The sequence below is a fragment of the Cuculus canorus genome, chromosome 4 (genome assembly GCF_017976375.1).
Source record: "Cuculus canorus isolate bCucCan1 chromosome 4, bCucCan1.pri, whole genome shotgun sequence".
In the NCBI taxonomy this organism is placed as follows: Eukaryota; Metazoa; Chordata; class Aves; order Cuculiformes; family Cuculidae; genus Cuculus; species Cuculus canorus.
In genome coordinates this window covers 7,756,783-7,779,867 of record NC_071404.1, presented here as the reverse complement: position 1 = coordinate 7,779,867, position 23,085 = coordinate 7,756,783, and the positions used below count along the sequence as shown (strand labels likewise).

The following is a 23,085-nucleotide window of genomic DNA, read 5'->3' as shown; positions in this document are numbered from 1 at the left end:
CAGCAGAATAAATATCCATTCAGACATTGCCATGCTTTTCTTTTTCAAGATACTTATGCTGACTGGTAAAAAAAAAAAAGGTTATTTTAATGCAAATTTATCACACATGCCTGTTATCAAAGAAAGCTGTCTTTGGACAAGCTGTAAAAAAAAAAGCATAAAATAGCAGCTGGCTCAGCAGGAAAAAAGCTACCTTCAAGATAAATCATCTGATGTCAAGGAAGTTTCTCAAAGCAATCATTTGCAGCAGACGGACGGTAGATATTTCATAGCAAATTTGATTTGTTTGAAAACAAGATGCATCACAGTTTCTGAACAGCCTACCAGAAACAACAAGTTGCACTTTTCTTCCTACTCTCTGCATCAAGATTTTACTACACCACAGCCTAAATGGAGCCAAGTGGTTTGGTCATTCAAAGAAATAGGCACCAGAAGAGAGTATGGACTGGATGGATGATGGATTCCTCACCACAGTCTTCCACTAAATAAACCCAAAGAAAAGGGAAAGAAACAACTGCAGTAGTCAGAGACAGAAATAGTCAGAGATAGTCACGTCAAGAAACAGAAACACTGGAGCATCTGTTCCTTGGACTGAGATGTTGATCTTTTTTGTGCTGAGATGCACCCAAGCAAGATTCGTCTTTGGCAGTTTACAAACTCACAGTGAAGCAAGAAGTCTACAGTGTAGAGACAATCCCAAGCCCTAATCTTGCTGCTGCTTCCATTTTCTTTGCTACAGAAGGTAATGAGAAACATGGATGCAGGTGCAAAAATAGAATTTGATCTTTCATCGCTTGGTTGAGCAACTGATGCAAGATGAAATATTTACTGGCAGCACCTGTAGCAATAACCATACGTGTTGCAATGCTGGCACACCTTGCCAGGTTTGGCCCACGACAGTTCTGCAAGTTCTCTGTGTTGTGCATTAGTGAAAGAAATCATTATGCTACAGCATAAATATTTACTAATAGTCCTTCTTACAGCTGTTCACCAACAATTTTCCCTTCAGAAGTGACCAGACTTCTGGAAACAAGTGATACCATTCATTATTGGAAAAAAAAGAGGTGGTAATATAGGTTGTCCGGCACTTCCCTGTTAAAGACTTTGTTTTCAGTTATTGATAAGGCAGGCAAATCTCACCCATTTGGGCAAACATTTCCCAGGGAGGGCCTGACGGCTGTAGTATACAATCTCACAGTCTCTCCAAGCTTGATACAGGCTTAAGTTACGCCATCACATGTTATTTTTAGTTTTCTGCAGAATCTTTTCTCCTCAGCACACAAGGTGGGCAATTTTCAAATAATAAGCAGCGATCCAACATTTTGTTTCTTCATTTTAGAGTACACTGGCAAGGAAGTTTTGTCCTGCCATAAAGAAACAGTAGGTTTCAACCAAGCATCTAAAACCAAAACAAAGTTATTTTTCATATGGGTAGAATATAAATCAGCTCTTCTGAATTGATTTGGCTGGGAAAAAAAACTTAAAGATTAAGATTTTCATGGGCAGCATTGTACGAATCCCTATTCGGAAAGGTACAACACATTTGTTTAGAAGAGCTACAGATAACTGTCCACAACAAGCAAACGTTGTACTTAATAACTGCAATGCTCATTTAACACTGATTAAAGAGAAGTTCCTCTTCCAGCATTTGTAAATCTGTCTGCAGTGTAATTGGCATCTCAAATCTTGCGGTAAGCCACAAAAACTATTAAGGCTGGCTAGGAGAGGAAATTGTAGTTTTGACTTATATTGGTTATCTGCTTTTACTGGCTTACATTTCACGCAGGGGTGTATTAAAGCAGGATTCCTCGGATCTTTGGGATCCAGGCCCTGCAGGCTGAGAAGATGGAGAAATAAGCAGGGCACAAACCAATTGCTGCCATCTGGGTTGTCAAAACCTTTGTCTGAGAAGGAAGATCAAAAACCTAGAATACGAGAAGACTCCCTTCCAACACAGCAGCAGGAAGATGCTCGACTAGGAAGGAAAGATTTTAGCAAGTGTTATGAAGGAGTAATTGTTTTTTAGGGTGAGATTTAAGAGGTTTATACTCAACTCTGAGCCACGGCTCCTATTTTATAAGGTGTTGGGCTAATCACTTGGTCTCTCTTTGCCCTAGTTACCACCTGTAAAATCACAGTAATCTGTCTCATCCGCACTTACAGACTGAAAAGTCCTCCAGCCAGGCAAAATGTAGGAATGCCTACCAGACATGTAGAGACAGACCTAAGTTTGCTCTGCTCATGCACTGAGCTGGCTGGTTGCAAGCAAGATCTGCCATGAAATCCACGAAGTCACATTTGAACAGGCTTAAACCAAAATTATTAAATCCTGCAGAGATCAACCTGCAAAGCAGACAAGGGAGCTCACCTCTGCCATGTTTGCCAGCACCCACTGGTGTTGGCAGACCCACTGCCCGTTTTTGATTCCTTTGTACAATGCCACAGATTTTTGTTGGTTTTCTACACTCTGATGGAATGTAGAGACTAGTAAGAGTTAAGATTACTAAGATTTATATAACACTGAGCGCAGACAGAGAGGTTGGAGACAGCTGAATTTTAGTCTCAGCTTTCCACAGGACCCTGAGAAAACTATCACCTGATCTTACTGCATTGCACACGTATATAACACAGGTGTGACAGTTCCTCACTTGCAAGTGGTGTGGCAAAGCTCAGTTAAAAGCACGCAGCATAACTCAAAAATCTTTCAATAAGCTACTGTGTAGATTTCAGATAGTACTGCTTAAATTCCCAGAATATTTTCATGTCAAAGTGGATTTTAGTTTTTCAAGTTCCAACATGTAAGGAATCGTTTGATGCTATCCTAGATTTAGTAGCTTAACCATTTTGCCCATGTCTGACACCTGCATGGTTTTACATGCTTGGTGTCAGCAGTAAAGTTGGTACAAGAGGGCTTTTTCTCCTTTGAAGGAGTGGGAAGATAGAGAAGCCATATGGTTCAAAAGGCCACTCTGCATAATCAAGTTTGTGCTTTCTGGAGCACAAACAAAACAGCTCCATCAATTTGATCTTCATCCACAAAACTGACATGCAGTTGGTCTTAAAACACTGCCTCCTTCCCAAAAATCAACAAAGGATTGATTTGCTCTTAACCAAAAGCATTTTCACCAAGACGAACATGAGCATCTGGCCAACGCATTAAATGTTTGGATCCTTTGAAAGAATAAGTTAGTGATACCTTGTGTTAGCTTGCAGACCTTGGCAAGAAAGACCCTAGGGGAACATTTGTTTTAGGCAAAATTGTTCTAGTGAAAAGCACTTGGTTTGAAGAATTACATGAACACATCTGTACCACTGGAGACAAGGGACATAAGCAATTAATCAAAAATGGTCTTAGCAACAAAAACGCACAAAGGTATACTGTGAGACAAGAAAGGAAGGTGCAAAGAGTTGCAGAAATACTGAGTTTAGCCAGCATTAGAACAAGGATGCATGGAGATGAACGATAACTCAGCCTATATGTCTGCCACACGTTTAAAGTTCCCCTTTTCTTGGCACTTGGTGATCAATATTTGTTTGCACAGGGCTCAATCTCATACCCACAGAAGCTAATGGGTGCTTGCCATTTCCTTCCATAGCTGCCGGAGGAGGCTCCACATAACTGGTGTTTGTGCCCAGGGCTTTTCAGTGCCAAATATAATGAACGCTATTGTTCTTAACACAATTAAATTTGATAATCCAATTTCCCTGAGCAACTGAACTGGAGTTTTTGCCTCAATCTTTCCTGAATTCTAATCCAACTTTTACCCTGTGCCTCCTGGCTTTTCCCTTTCATTGGTTTCTGTTGTGCTGCAAAGAATAGTCAGAGCTTTCTTTGACCACAGATGTCTCAACGCCTCTTTGCCTTGGAATAACGGGTGATGGCTTGGGCCCTGAGCTTTACAGAAGATACTGGATGACACAGAAGATCAAAGACTTTGGCAATCTCCACATGCTGCCAAAGCACAAGCAGGACTGAAGCAGGCTCCTATAGCATTCTTTTCTCTACAACAAACAGTCTGGAAAGACATCTAAATGGAGTCTGTATAGACATGAGTCTTTACAGACTATTTCCACTTCATCCTTTTTTCTCAGTGTAGCAAAGAAAGACAGACAAATATGGATAGGAAAAAGGTGAACAAGGAAAATCAAATCCACAAACTATGTAAACTATAAGATGGCTTTTGCATCTTTATTCCACTGACGTACAGGAGTCATATAGCGCAAGGATTTCCCTAACCTAAGCATCTATTTCCTGATAAGGTATTTACATTCTGGTCTCCCTCCCATACTGGCTCTGCAGCAAAGTGCATTCTCCAAGAACCACCTTGTTATCGGGTGATAATCCTCCATCAAACAGCACCAAGTGTTTGTTACATGCTCTGAGTCCCCAGCAGCCCTTTACTGGAAAGTGAAGAAGAAATAGAACAAAAGCAGGCCAAGCATCAACCAGTAGGTAACTGGAAACTACCCTAAACTGTAACCTCAGTTTCATTATCTCGAGAGACACAGTACTTTGTAGACCAGATACTGGAGGTGATGATAAGGCAATAGGGTAAGCAAGGTACCTGATCTCACCCCCTGCCCTCTAAGTCTCCCCCTCGCTCTCTCAGCATCCTCCAGCATGCCAAATTTCATCCAGCTCTTTCCTTCCTAACAGACAAGGAGCAATGACCATATTTCTGTGGCAGCCACAGCAGAGGAATACCTGATTACCCAAAGAAGTGTCTTTGGGGGCCTCCAGGAATGCTCAGACCAGCAGGCTTCCCCAAAATCCCATTGCCAGGCCGAGCAAGCCCTTTAAAGCCAGTCAAAAGCACAGCCAGAGAACCCACGGTCATCAAGATGGCATTTGAAGCTTTTTTAATCCTGCCTCCACCAAGGGGATTTATCAGGAACTGAGCATCCCCGGGTCACATTCAAGCTCTGAGCTTTGTTTCAATCCAAATGTTGTTATTCCTGAAGACACCACGCTTTGCAAAACCTCGATACGCGGATCTTGCAGCAGTATGTTTTTATATGGGTGCCCTAACATTTGTTTTGAGAACTATCCTGTTCCAACAGCAAACATAAAGAGCAGTGTGACCTCTCCTTATCACACAGACTTTCCTGTGTGGAATTCATTGTGATCTGGACCCTAGTGACTATTGCATCATTTCTGTTTATTTGTAACCTTTGGCACTGTGTAATCTTATCTGCCTGCAGCCGGCTGCAGCAGAAGATGTGCAGCAGCATAGCCAGCTCTGGCAACCCTCAAACACTGGAAAGGGTCAGTTAAGACTGGGGGTCAGTAAATGATTAGCAAAACAAATCTGCAATCACTGACAGCTACACAGAAATCAGCTTGCTCTCTCCCTCCAAAGCAGGTGAGGCCTGGCTTTTCTCCATCTCTACTCACCAATCACGATGAGGGTGTAGTTCACATTGGTGCTGCCAAAGCCATTGGTGGCTTTGCAAATGTAGGTTCCCGCATCTTCGCTTTCCACCTCCTTGATCTTCAGACCTTGCTGAAGGATTCGGAACCTCGTCCAGCCGCTGTGGATAGTGCGTCCATCCTTCATCCACATGGTGAGAGGTGGGGGGTCGCCCTCCACTGGGCACAGGAGCTTGATGGTCCTCCCTAGCCTCACGGACTGCCGGTGAATCACTTTATCGGCAATCCTTGGGGGACCTAATAAAGAAGAGAGAGAGAAAGAGCTGTTACCACTTTTGTCAGTGATTTGGAGACCAGTCATCAACCAGGGCATTACATCGACTGCTATACAGAAACAGTGAAAGGTTCATACAAAAAATCACTTACAATCAAGGCTAAAAAAAAGCAGCCAATTGCAGAAGGATACAACAACAGAGAAAGTGTTTTATGTGAGACTTGAAACCATAGCCTTTGCTTCATCATCAGCTCATGAAAACCCACCAGGGAAGCCTGGTTCTGAGCCTTTTGCTCTTCCAAAGTGCTCCCATCCTATAGCAAGGAGGAGTCCAATACACAAGCTATTTAGCTGTATTTGGTAAAGCAACTGTAGTTGTTTTAAACTTAACATTCAACCTGAAGGCAAAATTTGTAACAGCACTGGTACTTAAAACAAAACCTGCCCCCCTCAAAGAGTTAAAATCCTTTCATGTTGTATATACAGTATATACAGGAACTCCCTTTAATAGTCACCATATGGGCTTTATCTGGGACATATAAGCCTGCAGTTGTTGGACATACAGCACTCACTGACTGGGTAGCACAGCCTAGCCTGACACGTTAAGACTTCTTGTAGTCCAAAAGAGGATAGTTTTATAAATTGCCTTGGCAACCTTGCTGGTTTGACCTAACTGACAAATATTTGTTCTTTGTACAGGGTTATAATTTCATGCAAAACAGAGTATCCCTGGAATGTCACAGAGTGAACACACTGTTTGCCGCATGATAACGAGATGCATTTGGACAGGTCAACATTCAGAATAAAGAAGCGATAAAGAATCTGACAGTAGGAATGGTCCCATAGCAGAATTCAAACCAGTATTTCTTCCCAAGACCGAAAAGCTGAAGTTGAGTCTTTTTCCTGCATCTGCCTTTTCTGCCTCTTCATTAATTGCACAAGTTCCGCACGCCAACTGCAACAGCAATACTCTTCCCAGAATAGTCTATTACTGGGTGTGATAATAAGTGCCCTGCTCTTGCATAAGGACAAAATGTTTTGCTAAGGATTGCTAATGCTGAGTTGCACCCAAAACCCACAAGATGTTTGTGGGATTTGGAACTGTTCCCTTATATTTTATTCCTGTTCCTAGTGTTTTGCAGGATTGGACCCCCATGAGATAAGCTACAGACCTCATATTTGCACTTCCTCATGACTAATTTTTATTATTCCAGAGTCTGTCTGAATTTTCCCCAGCATGACTAAGGCAGAACATACAATCCAGCTCATAAATGACTACAGAGCTGCTATTGCCGTTACTCATGTGGAATAGTACACACGAACTTTGCAGCTTTGCTGGTGAACATAAGTGCTGCTTAAGCTGAGAAAAGAGGTGTGAACTAGCTTGAAACTCAATTAGTTTAACTAAAAGCCTGGTTAAACTAATGGGTCTTAGACACAGATTCTGATGAACTGCTGAACACCCGAAGTGGGGATTCTGAGAGCACTTATTGTGAAAAAGTCAGTCCCTGGCAAAGATAACACCTATCCCTGCACACCTTTTGCAGACACCTGTGGGACACTGTGTTGGGGGTGACGGTGAACTGGAAAAAAGAAAAAGAAAAAAAAAAAAAAGATAAATTCTGCCTGTCCAGTTCTCTCTAAGCACTGTAAACCACACCGGTAAGTGTTCTTCACCTTGGAAGATCACCAGACAGCTTTGTGGTTAGAAAGATAACCTCAAGATTATTTGAATGTTGAACTGACACAAGTTGTGTTGCTGCATCTTTTAAAGAGGAAATCCATCCATCAGGAGAGGTTGTGTGTTGGCTTTATAAAGTAGAAACACCAACACCAGCTGAGGATCCAACCCCTAATTCTGCTACATTTCCCTACATTGCAGCATCTTATTCACGTCAAGGAGCAGAAATGTACAGACAAGTCCATGCCTTTGTTGAAATTCTGTGTTGGCCCTTGGAGAAATCTCTTCTGACCTAAAGCCCTACCAAAACAAGTCAAACCACAAGAGTAGCTTCATTGCAACCTACTTGTGAGCCAGGATACCACTCCATACATATTCAAATGGCAAAAACTGATCTATAATTAGCACTGGGAAAAACGTTTGGTGCAGGGCAAGCAGGAAGAGTGGAGAGACAGCGCCCTCCTCTCAACTTCTAAATCTGCTGTAGCTCCTTCAAAATCTCTTTCCTTCCGACATTCAGGTTGACTCCTGATGAATTTCGAGACGTGGAGGAATCAGATAGTTTCCCAATCACGTCATGTGCCTCACTGAGGCAGACTGCACAAGCAGCTCTCCTGATGGCACCAGAGTTGCCTCTGGATCTGTCACATGTTTGGGTCAGTGGTAAGCTTGGTCCTCCTAAATGCCATTTTCCTTTGATTGACCTTTCGTTCTGAGGAATTGTTGGATCGCTCCCTGTCACAGGATCTATTCGCAGACCTTTATGACATTTAGGAAAGGGTGTGTTTCTTGGAGCCTTTCGGCCTGAAACGAAGAACACTAGCGGAGTCCTCTGCAGCCCTTCATTAGCTCTTCCAGGGACTTTCTCAGGATGAGGAATAAAAACATCCCCCCACTCTTTTTCCTGCTCTGAATTTTGCCAGATACAGCTGTGTGCACTTCTCAATAAGCTACAGCCCTGGGAGAAAAGATGCTAAAAACTTGCTTCTGTTCATTTGATGCTGCAAATATTCCCATTTTATTACCTATCATCTTTGCTTTAATAACTTTCTGTGCAAGCAGTACTTTCTCTCTGGAATCCCCACCTTCACACACACCAGAGGCTTCAGAGGTCCTAGCGACCCAACAATAGCTGGACCTCCTGTAGATGGCTACAGCAAGAATAAAATGTTGATATCACAGATCTCTGTCTCGCTTTCTAATGTACACACATCCACTGGGCCTTATTTCACCACATACCTGTACAGCCCTGCCTTGGGACTGCAAAAGTGATGGATGAATGCTTTTCAAGTCAAGATACCTTTTGGCACTTCTCACCATTCTCCACTGCCGGTGTTTGGTGGGGAAGTGGTGGAGAGGGGGAACTGTGTCTTGCCAAAAGGCCCTTCTGCAACATCCCCTGAGCAGTGGGTGCTGCTGACACAGAGCTGCCTTGCATGACATACCATGGAAATTCCACACTACCCAGGTAGAAACATATCCCACCTCTGAATCCATACATGAGGCTGCCCAGAACCACTCAGGTTCCCCTTGAGTTTAATTTCCAGGGCTTCTCTATGACAGTTCACTCTTCTGCTATACGAACAGAGCAAAAAGATGTAGCTAAAAGATGTGGAGCACCCCAATTTCTCATGAGCACCACTGGTTCCAAAGGGAGCTCTCCACCTTGCAGAACTGGTCCACAAATATGCCAGGGGGGTGGCCATGGGAGCAGAGTGCTCACTAGCTCCAAGCTCTCCCAAGGGCTTGATTTGGAGGTGCCCCTGGGCAGCTGCCTCCCGCAGGGCTGGGGCATGCGTGCACTCACAGCTGAGTGCAGCAGCACAGGAGCAGAGCCCAGGGCACAGCCTGCGGCTCTGCATGCTGGATACATTTCTACAGCTGCTTAGAGAGGCAAAGTCCCAGGAAAGCACCTGCTGCTTCACCTACAGCTGCCGGCAAGGTAAAAACAAGCTGAACCCTGGCTGCCGCTGACTTCTGATTCCTTGCCGCTGCCAGCTTCTGCCCTGTGCTCTAGTGCAGCATTAAAAAGCAGATGCAATTACTCCTCAAGCAGCCCGTGTCACACCATCAGTGTCACACTCCTAGACTCCAGCTTTGTGTTGCATGTGAGCAGAAATGATCTGATGTATTTTGAGAGTAAGACCTTATGGTCGCTTGCTGTAGTGCCACTCTTGCCTTGTTTCTGGGTTATGTTTGTGGGTAACACCACAAGAGCTGGAAAGCAGCACTGTAAGGGATTTTTTGAAACCTGAAACTATTTCGTTAAACCAGATTGTGAAAATTGTGAATTCATAAACATACAAATGTAATTTTTTAATGCAAATATATACCATCTTTCTGGCCCAAAGCTCTAGACTGGATCCTTTCAAGACCAAGCAGGAGAGAGTAATGCTTTTTGTAAATCCTAGGAGAGGCATCCCTATGCCAAACTCCTCATTTTCTTAGCCGTTAGGCACTGATTCTTAAAAAATTAGTCTTTGTAAGTGCTGAGAACCTGCAGCCTCCGATGCTCTTGGAGACAGAGATAATTTCCTACAACATTTTGCCATGAGGTATGGGAGAACGTACCAAAACCAAGATCTCAGGTAAATATTCCACCAAAATAGATGACATAGACTTTTACACATTTTTATAGCTGGGAAGGGAGGGGGAAATGGTGGGAGGAGAAAACAACCACTATTTCTTGCTTCCATTTTTTCGATTTTCCATTACACAAGGGCAGCTCTCTACAGCCAGAGGGTGCTGGAGGGGGTGCAGCTGACTTCACACCCTGTGCAAGCAGAAAGAGCCATTATAATAAATTAAGCCCTACCTTGATGAAAAAACACTGGGGACAGGCTTTCTTCAGTCCCCCTTGTCCTCAAACCAAGGAGAGAATATTTTCTTAATGTAGGAGAGAATATTTTCTTAATATTTCAGCCAAGGGGGAAGGGTTGCATTTGACATCCATGGATGTGACTTGGGAAGAAGTGACAAGAATGCAGCTGCCTTCCCCTGTGCCTGGTTGTTATTCTTTCTCCAAATACAAACTAAATATAACTTTGCCCCATAACATTCAAATCATTTTAGTTACTAGAAGGGATCATGCCTGGAGTTCCAAGGGCCAGCGTGCAATCAGGCTTAAAATATAATCTAAACAATCCAGACCCTACATTTTCCATCAAGTTATTTTCTTGCTTGTAGTTTAGCCATCTGCAAATACATGTAGGTACACCAAGAAAGAAATCAACAATCCAAGCCCGACGCCAAGGTTTCTGTTCAGGATCATGTAAGCCCAGTCAAACATTAACAAGGAAATGCCATGATCACCTCATTTGTTTTAAATATTTCTGCTCATATACATGCGGACAAGTGTGCAGAATTATTTGCCTCATTTACGAATACAAGCAACTGGAATCTCCATTCTGTTCCATCATATAAAAGACAGATCCTACACCTGTCTAACTGAACAGCTGGGCAATTTTCAATTTATATCCTCTGATACTGTTCTCCACTATCCTACACCACAGAAAAGCCCCACTTGCTCCTCTGCTGCTGACACTGCTTTACAAGCATTCCTGCTTTCCCTCCTCAACCCCCACAGGGCCTTGGAAGGGCTGGTGGTTGCCACTTCTTGGCAAAAGGAGTTATGTAAGCCCAAAGAAAGTTTCTTTGCTTTTGCAAACAGCTATTTCCAGGAAGCAGCAAAAAACAATTTCTAGAAGTGTATTTAAGACCCAATAGTGGAATAGCCTGGAGCTTCCTGTCCCTATTTCTCACAGTCAAAAACACACACATGTAATTATATTTTCCTGGACTGCATTGCAAAGTTCATGCACTCATTCAACTCATACATGTAGTAAACATGATTTATAACTCTGTGTGAAAACTCTCTAGATATATGGTGTTTTGATAGTGACTTGAACCCAGAGCTATAATTTAGTAACACCTAGCGAAAGCTAAATGATTTCCCACTCCACATTCCTAACTTTCCATGAACCCCTTTACTGCTAACGTGAGGAGGAGATACTGCTTCTCCAATTGTTTTGGGCTTAGCCTTGTTATTCCTTCAACCAAAATGCACACTAACGTCAAGCTTCACATATGGTGAACACACCAGCACTGACCCACATCCTATGAGACCATTTGCCATGATACAGTTCAAAGTAAACTTTATTAACACATTAAACATAATTACAAAGAGGAAATTCCAAGGAAGGTCAACCAGCCCAGACATTTTCTTGGAATGAAAAGTAATTTATAATATCCACATACTGTATTGTAAAGTTTATAAAGAAGTTAAATAAGTTTTAAGAGCCCCATGGGTTATGTATATTTTATTATTTAATATCAAACACATTTACTTTCCATGAAGATAAGATTTCTTTTGAAGTGCTGTGTTACCAAATTAGCAAAGTCATTTACCATGAAGCACCCAAACAACCCATCAATGCATAGAAGGAAATAAAATCAGGGTCTGGGGTATCACTGACAATGTGTGTCCTACAAGTAGAATACAGTAAAACAGAGAAATCTTTCATTATGACAGTGAGATGAAGTTAGACAATGGCCACTAACAAAACCACTTGTTGCATGTGAACACAATCTCTTACAACAACACTTAAGACAAAATTTGGCCTTTACCAATACTCATCACTGTAACACCTGATCCTGCAGAGTCCTTAGTACAAAGATGGTTCAAGTAAAAGTTGATTTCTTACAACTCCTCCATGCTTCTGAATGAACACTGATGGCTCAGAGGATCACCTAAAGCCATGTTTCAAACTTGCTTCCAGTGTTGGTTAACTTGGGATATCCATTCCCAGAAAGCTGGGCTGGACAACTCCAGATTATAGTAGTTTAAACTTTACTGCAATAGTTTAACCCTCTCTGCAAGGCTAACATGAAGATTATACACTTACATTATTACTATTGTTTGTGTCGACATTCAAACTGTAATGATGGATCAGTGGACAGAGGCCTCACTATGCTTGGAGCCGGACAAGCAACTACCAAAGATTAATTCCCACAAGGAAAGGCTTACAAAGAAATGATGGCAAGAGTTAATTAACATGAGTAGGTGTTCCTCAAAGAGAGGAACTCTTGGCTCTCCACACATAGGGAAGCCATTACATGGAGAGCAGAACTGATAAAAATGCTTTTTGAAAGAGATAAAAGGATGCGTGTTTTGCCCACGTATACCATTAACTACTGGAATAAACAGTTCAAAGGAGTGGTGAACCCAACACCTCATCATATTTTCAAAACAAAACAATCTGCATTTCCAAAAGGTATGCATTAGCCAAGCAAAGCAGGGGGCAGTGTAGGGGTAACTGGGCCAAATGCTTTGTTATGTGACATGAGGAGATCAGATTAGATGAGCTAATGGGTCCTTCTTGGCTTGAAAACACAGGCGCCCACAGACAAGAATAACGCTTATCAAAAACAATCAAAGGATTACAGAAAAAAAAACCCAACAGCATCTCTGTAGAACAAAGACTCTTCGAGAAGAACACAAAAACACCACAAGTATTTGCTGACCAGCCTTGATGACTGGTCAGGCTTAGTTTTGGGAATAGCAGACTGTTTGCAGGAGCAAGTTCTATGCTTGGACCATACCACTCCACATGATGGAGAAAACAGCTTTGTGGATTCATTTCACAGCAAATAAAGTGACATATTTTCTCTTTCTTTCCAACCTCTGTGGTAGAAGCTGCTTTCCTGATGAAATGGATAATTATTGATAGCACAAGAAGTGCTTGCCATATTTTTACATGAGTAATAACTAGCCCCTTGGGTGAAGACTGCCAGTAAATTTTCTACTCCAGTAATTCCAAAAATAAGAAAAATAGAATACTTGGGAACATGTTCCATTTAATTAAGTGCCCTGCGTACACATTTCACTGAGATTTAATAAAATAGTTATTGTATATTAAAACAATTGGCACTTGATTATTGCATAGATTTATTGCAGTTCAACAACAGTAGATGAGATATTTATCTCTTACATGGTTTTTAAATCCTTTGAGCATATGTTTTCAATAATCAGTTGGTATTTATTTAACATGAAATTACCATCTTATTAAATTAAATATGCATGGATGACATTCAATTTCAAGTGTTGCTGAATATTTTTTCAGCAGCATAAAATAGTAATTTTATCCCCTAGGTTTTGAGGTAGCAAACGCAGAGGAGAGTTAGGATTACTTCAAATTACTTTTAGAGAAACAGACTTCGTATGCTAGAAGGTTTCTATTATTGTTTCTTAAGTGCTGCCAGTGGACTTAGCGTGGGCCAAAAGAGAGGACTAATATAAATTATCTTGATGGGGCAGTTCAGGTATGCAGTTCAATGGATAACCAGAAAACGTTTTTTAGAGGAGAGATAAGTAGAACAAAGGTGTGTTGGCACATGTACCCTCACAATTTGCCTTTTTCACCCCCATTCAAGAAGGCAAGCCCATCTAACTAATGGCATTCCTAGTTTGCTTTTTCAAAAGCAATGGCATTAAAATATATTTTCAAGGCTCTGAAGTCAAAAGGCTTTTTTTTTAGCCTGCTGTTTCCACGTAGGACAAACTCCCTAATTCTGGAAGAAAGCTAGGAATCCTCTGGCTTGAGGAAGTTAGGAGGATCCAGAACTCAACTGAAAATCCTGCCCCATAGGCCCAACCTTGACTCACCAAACCTAATCCAAACCCACAGCATCTCCACCACAAGTCACACAGAGACCATTCCTGCCAACATAAGGCATCTGTTTGCTTCCCATAATCTCTGGGAAACAATCCAGTCAGGCAGCCCTGAATTAGCTTCTGGGGTTAATCTACTCCAATTTTAACATAAGTGTTATTGTACTCTGCCCTTCCAACTGCTTCCCAACCATGCAAATCCTGCTTCACAAGCCCAGTGGGTTTCCCAAGCCAAATCACCCATCATCTCCAAGATTTTCAGCAAAATAAACCAGACGCTTTAAAAATCTCAGTTTAATTCACTTATTTTGTAACAAAACTCCCCTTTGAGCCACCAGTTGCAATTCATGTCAAAATTCAAGGCTTCAAAGACAGGCATTTACTTCTGAGTCCATCAGCCCCACTTTTTGTCCCCCCTGCCTCCATGCAATGTCCAATCACCTAATCATTTTATGCGAACAGCTTCTAGAAAATAGGATGCCCAAGTTCACGTTTGGTGACACGGATTCCCCTTGAACTTTCATAGTCAATATTTAACCCAGTCTAAGCACTGTACAAGGTTTAATAAGTAATTAGCCATTTCCCTTATAGACAGACGTTTGTGTGAGAGCTGCACAAGCAGGAAATTGTAAGTGTCATTGTTTATGTCTGCAAGGAAACAGAAACCACGATCTTGAAATAGTTGATTTGCCTTCCTGCTAGTCCACAGCAGTAAATCTTGGCCCATACGATGACACAAGGAACTTTTTCACTGGTATTTAAGAATTGGGTTTTCCTCAAAATAGTCTTTAAAATCTTTTTTAACAGATTTCTCTGTTAGGGATGAAAATGGAAAAAAACTTTACACTCCTCGTAGAATCAACTGGCTTTTCCCAATACCCAAGACGGAAAAGGTGTGACTAGGGCATTGAGGGCTCAGAAAAAAAACCAAAACATCTTGGAACACTCACCCTCAAACAGAAGACCCTGCCAAAATATCCATGAGCCTTTTTCTGTTCGGAAATCAGTGGCAGTGCCCTACATGGCAAAGCTGCCCTCAGCCTTCTCTTTGCTCTGCCCCCCGTCACTACGGCTTCTAAATTTGGTGACCATAAAAACACGTTAACAACTGTTTGTTGGTGACCACAAAGAGATAAACACTGTGGTATTCGGGAACTGAAGATATTTTCAGAGGCTTCTCTAAAACAGAAAGCACTTCTAGTTGAATGGCTGCAGAGCAGACTTGGTATGGATTGTTATGCAGAAATGTTTTTCTATCAGAAAACGACATCTTTTACTAAAAGCAAGACATTGCCCAGTATTCTCTTTCAATATTCCCTTTTACAGTTTGAGAAATCTTTTCTGTCATAATTTTAGCAACTTAAAATGAAACATCCACAAACAAAAATGTCAAGATTTTTAAAGTATATTGATTAAGCTCTGGTAATCATTTTTAATGGGTTGCTGTATCACTACAGTACAAAAATAGTTTTGATTTCAGACAGGAATAAAGTAGAATACATTAAAAAATCACAAGGGAAAAAGATGTATATAAAAAACTTGCCTTGCTCCAGAAGGAAAAAAAAAACAAACCTCATCTTGCTCAAAAGAAAAATGCAAACCAGAGCTGACTTTCCACCTTCTAAGACACTAGCACTTTAAAATTCTGCCTGAAACCGTTCCCCATTGCCCTAACAAAAACTCCAGTCCATGGTAGGTGTGATAGAAGTGCTCTATCCAGCTCCCTCCAAATTAAGATGTCATCATAAATGTCTACCTTACATATGCTTACATCAGTGTTTTAGAACCAGGAGTCTTCTTTAAAGTGAATATTTTGATCATCCCCTCCAATTATACTTTGCTACACATTATGAAACAGGTTAGGAACACATGAACTGAGCTGCTTTTACATGAAATTGAGCTGCAAGGTGTGTTGCAGTTCAGACGGGCATTAAGTTCACAGGATCAGATTAGGGCTATTCTGAAGTGACGCAGCCCTCCGGAATGAGGGTGTTAGGTGCTCAGCTTTACAGATCCAATCTTATCAATCCCCACCAGTTGCTAATGCAGACACAGGCAGCAATTGCTAGTGTAATTGCTAGTAATTGCCCAGTAAAACAAAAGCAGAAGCCCTGCTCTCAGATTTCCATGAATGAGGACCAGACTGGAGTTAACCCAGAATAAACTCCCAAAATGCCTATAGGGGGAACATCACCTCCTCAGCACCAAATAGTTCACTTTAAAGATCTGTTCTTGTTGTGTCATACCATAAGCTAACTTAGACACACCTGTACATCTCCCTCCAGGAGGGAGAAAATATTTAAATACAATTTAAAACAAACTGTTCACATCAGTTGTTTCAGTGAAACATACTTTTAAATTCAAAAGACACAGCCTCCTGCATATGAAAACAAGGAAACCATCAATGAAGTCTTACAGCATTCCCATCTGGTTCCTGCTCCCCAGATGCTGAAGCACACACTACCTGACGTAAAAGCACATGGTACCTGATGGTATTGGCAGAAGCCAGCGCTTCTTAATGCATGAAACCTTCGTACCTGGAATATATTATATTGTCAGATCTTATATAGGAAACAGCCTCAGGTCCAGCCCATACCCAAAGGAAAGCAGGTGACATTTGTTTCAAAGGGATCGACCCTAGTCTAGTGCCACAGCACAGTGTTAAAACACGCAATGATGCTTGCGCAAGTTCATACAAAAGCATTCTTCTGGCTGTGAAAACTCGAGTTAGCACTGGCACAGTGCAAGGGCTCAGCTGGACAGAGGCTAGTCCAGATTTCTACAGTCTGCCTGAAACTGGGACAGCTTCAAACACTTCTACTTCCTCTGTTCCTCCTTTTCTACACGCTAGCTTGCTCACAAAAAGAGGGTTTAGTGCACTCTTACGTGTCCGTTATTAGTTTTCCTAGCAGAAGACAGCAAAGACTCACTCTGCTCAATGCATCTGATTGCACTGCCACAGTTTATGCCTAGGATTGCCAGGTGCTTTTCTGGACAGTCATGGGACTGTTCTACTACTAAGATCAGATAAAAGTCAGTGCATTTCATCTGGTATGTCCAAAGCTCTCCTGCACCCATTAATACTCAAAAGCTGCTTCACTGCATCTGGAGGAAAGTGATACCTCCATCACAGACCAGTGTGGCATGTCTCAGGAGGAATGGTATTACCAAAACAATACCTAACAGTGGGTACACGAGTACTCTGCCTAAATTAAACCACTACAAATAAATATTTTAAGTGTAAATCCATTAAATTCCCCAAAACTATCCAAAGATTTTGGAAATATTTCTCCTTTGCTGAAGATCCCATATTGCCTGCTTTTATCTCTATAAACCTGTATGTAGAAAGATGGTGCTACTTATTATCTGATACAAGTCAAGCGCCAACCCCCTATTATTCGCATAGCCTGTGGCTGTCAGTGCAGTTCTTTTGAGCTGCCCAAAATTCAACAGCTACAGAGGACACGGGAGTTTTGCTGACATTGATTAGTCTGTAATTTCAAATGATGTCACTCCACTGGCAGGCTGCACCCTGGTATGTAACGTCGTATTCACCAGGTAGATAGAGCTACACTGGAATATCAATTAATGTGCACTCCTATTACCTCACGGTCTGGTAATGTACAGCCACAGCTATCCTCCTGCAAGTGTGTGCAGGGAGAAGAAAACTGGAGAGCAAAACAGCTATCTAGGAAAAGCTGTGCATGAAGAAACATCATCTCACCGCGTGATGACATAGCTGCTTTATCCTGCGCTGCACGCGTGCATGTACCAACACACGCACACCGCATCAGCTGTCAGCAGGAATTTCTGACTACAGATTAAAGCATTGCCACGGTCTGCCTGCTCAGCCTGTCCTGACTGATGCACACAGGAGCAAAGTGTCCACTCGCATAAAGATTTCTGGGCTTCTCTGTTCACAGAAATAGGTTTTACTGTTGCAAAGACTTGAACTTCCTCTTGAGATGTCTCGTGAGAAATCACTTCTGTGCTGCACGCTGGCATTTCTAAGCAAGGAGTGAAGAGGTCAAAGCCCAAGGTCAGAAAAAAGCAGACACAAACGACCCTTTGCTGTACCTGTGGCTGGATAAATCAGCGCTTTCCTAATCAGTCACTAATCCCCTAATCTTTATTGCATGTAAATTCCAGTCCCTTCCCAATGGCTGTGCCACGGTAATCTCCAATCTGATTACAGTGAAACCCCATTGGAAGACTCATTGATAAAAGATGGAAATGTGTAAAATCAATTTGTTATATATCACAAACAGCGCTGCACATGCCTTCAGGGATCAAAGAACTGCCATCAAATACCAACAAATAAACGGTTGTTAAAAGCACTTTTTATCTAATAGGGGATTTGACTATTAGACGAAAGACAAAATTCACTTTGGAAGGGAGAATCAGGTCATTGTTTTACATATAGTAAAGGATCAGGGGTGACTAAGGCAGAAAAAGCAGTGTTAGAAAGGTCATCATCTCAGGCCATGGTATAAAAGCGCAAGGGCCAAAGACAAGAAAGTCAAGATCCACTTAGGCTCACGATTTACTGGCAGGAGCTCAGACTCAGCTAACAATTTCAGCTTTGCCTCCAGAAGGCAAAGCAGGAGCAGTGTTAGCAAGGTGGTTGGTCAATGAATTTGTCATTTGGTATTTATCTATCTTGATAAGAAACAATATCATTGGCAGAGCTAAGCAAAATGCTCCCAGCTTTCAGTCCTGAGCTCAAACAGGCTTTGGGCTGAGATGGTCTCAGCAAGGGACCACTGGGAGCTCTGGCCCACTGGGAGCAGCCTGGGTTCCATCACTCCAAGCACAGTGGTTCTTAGTTTTTAAAACAATGGAAAATTGATAACAATTATAAATGAAATACATTGGCAGGATCTCACTCTCGTATCACTTTTCTACAGTGGATAGAAAAGAAGCCAAAGCCTCCCTTTGTCTCTATCAAAAGATCGAGAAAAATACCAAATTAAAAGAAAGCAGACGCCAATCTAACTCCTGTGTTTCATCCATTGAAGGGAATTTGCCAGCATACACAATTCTATTTTTTAAGTCTTTTCATATTAGAGGCTTGTTTCTTAATGTCTCTTTTCTGAGGGCATAATCCTGAAGGACAATCTCTTGTTTATTTGAACACGAAAGGAAGTTTGTGACCTTTGTGATCCGGAGGAATCACTAAATGCGCTCTAAAAACAGGAAGCAAATAAATAAAATCAAATTTATTGTAACATTCATGCTATTTAGGCCAGAGTACTGGTTTTCTGGAGTTTGACCCAGGAGTGCTGAACACGCAGGATTAGTAACGTGAGTGTTTCCCACAGATGTGTCTCATATGATTTATTCAAGCATCTTTATGACATGTATTAACAAAAAAGCTACACTGGCTGTGGAATCCAATAGCTATAGGTTCTAATAGAGCTTATGCTCCATACACCATTGTAGAAGAGGACATTATAAGCAGGTGTCTCCCCTAAGGAAACCGGTATGCTACAATCAACAGGAAGCTGGCTCATACCCCCAGATGTTTGTAATTATGGGAAGCGGGGAGAAAGAGGGACATTAGGGTCAATAAAACCATGCTGCTACTCTTGCAGCACCTACAGTCCAAGAGGGACTTCAGTAGCTCAACTCTGCCATTGATAAAACTTTTACAAGACCTCTGCTCCAAACAGTCCTGAAATCAAAGGTCTGTTTACTTAGCCTTTGCTTGCTGGGCTTTAGGATAGTGCAGGGAAGATCAAAGCAGAGACCTCGTTTAACATGTCCAAGTACACAACCAGTCAGCCTGTTTATGTTGGATCCCAGCACACCGAGTGTGCTGCTGTCTGTCAACACTTCAGGCTCATTTTCGGCAATATTGGGTGAGGAGGGAAATATTCAGAAGGCCCTCACAGATTTTGGTTCTGCTGAAACAGAAGTAAAATTCAGAGCAAGGAGCTCTGCTTTTAACTGTGACTGCCGAGGTCAAACATGCACGCCTTGCAGGAATAAAGGAATAGACCTGTTGTCTCTGCTGAAGTGCAACACCATTAAAATGCCACTAAAGTCTGCATGAAGAGCTGGAAAAGACAATTTTGGTTCTTTATTATTTGGGTGCCCCCTGTTTTTATTCCTAATGCACAAGGAGACTAAGATATTTTGCTTGGCACTGGTGAGGGATGGCACCCTGTTCACCTCATACACAGAAAGAGGTGCAATAATCATCATCAATTCACGCAATTCTGCAGTCTCCCATTGATGCCTGTACAGCTGCACTCTGGGGATGTAGCAGTTTGCAATGGCAGGCCAGTTATTCACCATACATACTCTCTCTTTCACACCTGCTGCTGGGGACTCCCAACCAGAGATGTGTTTACAGTTACTAAAAATGCAGCAGGACTAACAAAGCTTGTTCCATATTTGTAAGAACTTATTCTCTGCTACATCACTCCTCAACCAGGTATGTCTGAAATTGGCTAACAGGCTCTAGAGCTCTTCACAGAATGGTTTGAGTTGGAAGGGACCTTAAAAGATCATCTAGTTCCAACCATCCTGCCATGGGCAGGGACACCTCCCACTGGATAAGGCTCCCCAAGGCCCCATCCAACCTGGCCTTGAACACCTCCAGGGATGGGGTATCCATAACTTTCCTGGGCAACCTGTTCCAGTGCCTCACCACCCTCACTGTGAAGAAATTCCTCCTGATGTCTAGTCTAAATCTGTCCTTCTCCAATTTATAGCCATTCCTAATAGTCCCATCACTACACACCTTTATAGAAAGTCCCTTCCCAGCTTTCTTATATGCCCCCTTCGGGTACTGGAGGTACTATTGGAAGGTACGAAGGTGGAACAGCCCTCAAAAAAATGTGCTCACATGGCTCTCATATCCTTAGGACATCAACTAAAGACTAACAGGACATGGATGGGTACAGGAAGGGCACTCAGGTAGAAGGAAGTAGTTGGTTACTTATTTAGCTTCAGAAGTAGAGCTCTGTTGAAAGTTTTCTCTGAAGATGCAGCCCTCATCTGGTATCATAACAGCACCTTCAACAGAAAATCAAGATCACAAAAGTTGGGGCTATTCCATATTATGCTGATTTCTTTTACTTTTCTTGGTGCTTTTTTATTTAAGTTTCCAAGAGACAAACCCTTACATGTTCTGACCAGTGTTGCTCAGAAGAAACAGAAACCCATGTCCTGCAAAACATGAGGCAGTCTGTAACCAGTGTAAGGAAACCATGCCCACCAACTGACAACTTGTCCTGGAGCTGCCTCCTGCAAAATACCCTGCATCTCCTTCCAAATACCTGAAAAGGCCATGGGCTGAGATAAAGCGCCGGACTGCACAGCCCACAAATGAACCCAGCACAGGACTGGGATTCAAAATGCATGATATATACTCTTCCTCAATCTTCCACGTGATTTCTTTATGACCTCAGGTTGCCTCTATTTCACCAAATGGGAAAATGTGAGTCATTTTGTGAAAAGTGTTGCATACGTGCTTTAAGGTCCTCAGCTGACGGATCCCAACGTGGTATACCTGGAGCAGAAATGGAGCTGTTTGGTCTGAATTAGACCAGTCTGCCATTTGCCTTAGGAAAATAAACCACACAGCTGACAAAACTAACAGTTACTATAGCTGTGACAAGAAAGGAATGAGCAACGTAATTGAGCTGTACATGCACCTTCTTCCCACTGCTATCCAAGGCACTGATCAATTCTAGGTGTGTTCAGGGCATAATTGCTTCAGTCTTAACTAACCATCTGAATGTGACACGTCCAGTGGTTCCCTCCCAAACTTTCTCTCTTGCACTGATGGGAGGAGCTCCTGTAGAAACAAGTGACAAAGTAATACCCACTTACCTAGACGGATATGCAGGTTTCAAGACTCACCAAAGCATCTTCCCAGTTTTGCAGGCGAGATGTTTTCCCTAACCAGGCAATACAGATTGCTTTGCTCCACCTTATTACACTGCCTCTAGTCAAAATCCTCATCTACCCTCCTGAACTGTTTCTCCCCCTCTTCTTGGTTCAGGTATTCAATCGCCTCATACACTTGTAGACAGTTATTGTCCCCTCAGGTGTCACTTAGCCAAGCTATACATATATTTACAAGCAGCTCTTTTAATCTTCTCACATAAATCAGTCCCCCCAGTTGTCTGATCCGATCATCTGGGCCTGTCTCTCTCTGTCTGGACAAAAATCTAGCCTGTCTCTCTGACATCTCATGGACGTCAAGCTGTCAGCTCAAGCTCAGAGCTCTTAATCTTCCTCCCCGTTCTTAATTGCTGCAGACTGCCTGTTGCTCAGGCCCACAGCCTGAGCATTTTTTTCACTCATCTCCCACTCAAGCACTCCATACCCCAGCTCTGACCATGAGCTGCAGACTCTTTCTGCAGCTTCTTGTTAAGACCCAGCCTTGGCTGTCCATCCACTCACTTGCAGTTTGCATCCACTCTTCCATCATGACTCCCCTGCTCCAGCCCTGACGAAACACATTCTTGCCTCATTCATATTCAATCTTTTCTAGATATCGCTCTGGCCACATCTGCTTCTCTTCCCATCTAGTTCCCCCTTTCCCTGTCACATCAAACAGCTGCTACTTTTCTTCACTTGTCAAGGCTCCTCCTGGCCTCTCCCCACTGTTCCTATCACTTCTTCCTTACGAGACATCCACACTCTCCAACTGGGCTGGAAGTCCAGGCTCTATCCTGCCTTTTTACATTTTTCAAAGAAAATCATAGGTGTCTTCTGCCAACTGCCTCCTTGTGCAGGAGCAGCTCCACATCAGCATTGACCGAACATTCAGCTCTCTCACCATGCACCCCTCCTTAAAGCTTTCTTGCACCAAACATCCAGGATTGCAAGTCAGCAGCTAAGCCTTACACCTCTGCTTGTCCTCATGGGCCGAACAACCTCACTAGGGCTTTGCTCCATCCAACCCTCTGTTTTCCTGCCATTGTCCTTCATCTTGTACCCCCAGGCAGCTCTTTGGGCACAGCCTGCCTGTTGTGCTCAGGCAACACCTTGCACAGCAAGTGAAAATCCTGAGCACAGCAGTGACACACGCAAATCACGCTAATCACAACAGCTTCACCAGCACCTCTCTG

At 42.5% G+C, this 23,085-nt stretch overlaps 1 protein-coding gene across 9 annotated transcripts in view; it reads right to left on the bottom strand.

Annotated features, from left to right (window-relative positions):
* Positions 1-23,085, bottom strand: part of FGFRL1 (fibroblast growth factor receptor like 1) — a 173,945-nt gene that overhangs the window by 80,603 nt on the left and 70,257 nt on the right. For 8 of the 9 annotated variants that reach the window (XM_054065160.1, XM_054065158.1, XM_054065154.1 and 5 more), the window contains one exon: positions 5,396-5,668. In XM_054065160.1, coding sequence (XP_053921135.1) covers positions 5,396-5,668 — 273 coding nt within the window. Of the gene's footprint in view, positions 1-5,395; positions 5,669-21,838; positions 22,037-23,085 lie in introns of those variants that run through there. The other variant, XM_054065161.1, reaches the window with a different exon arrangement.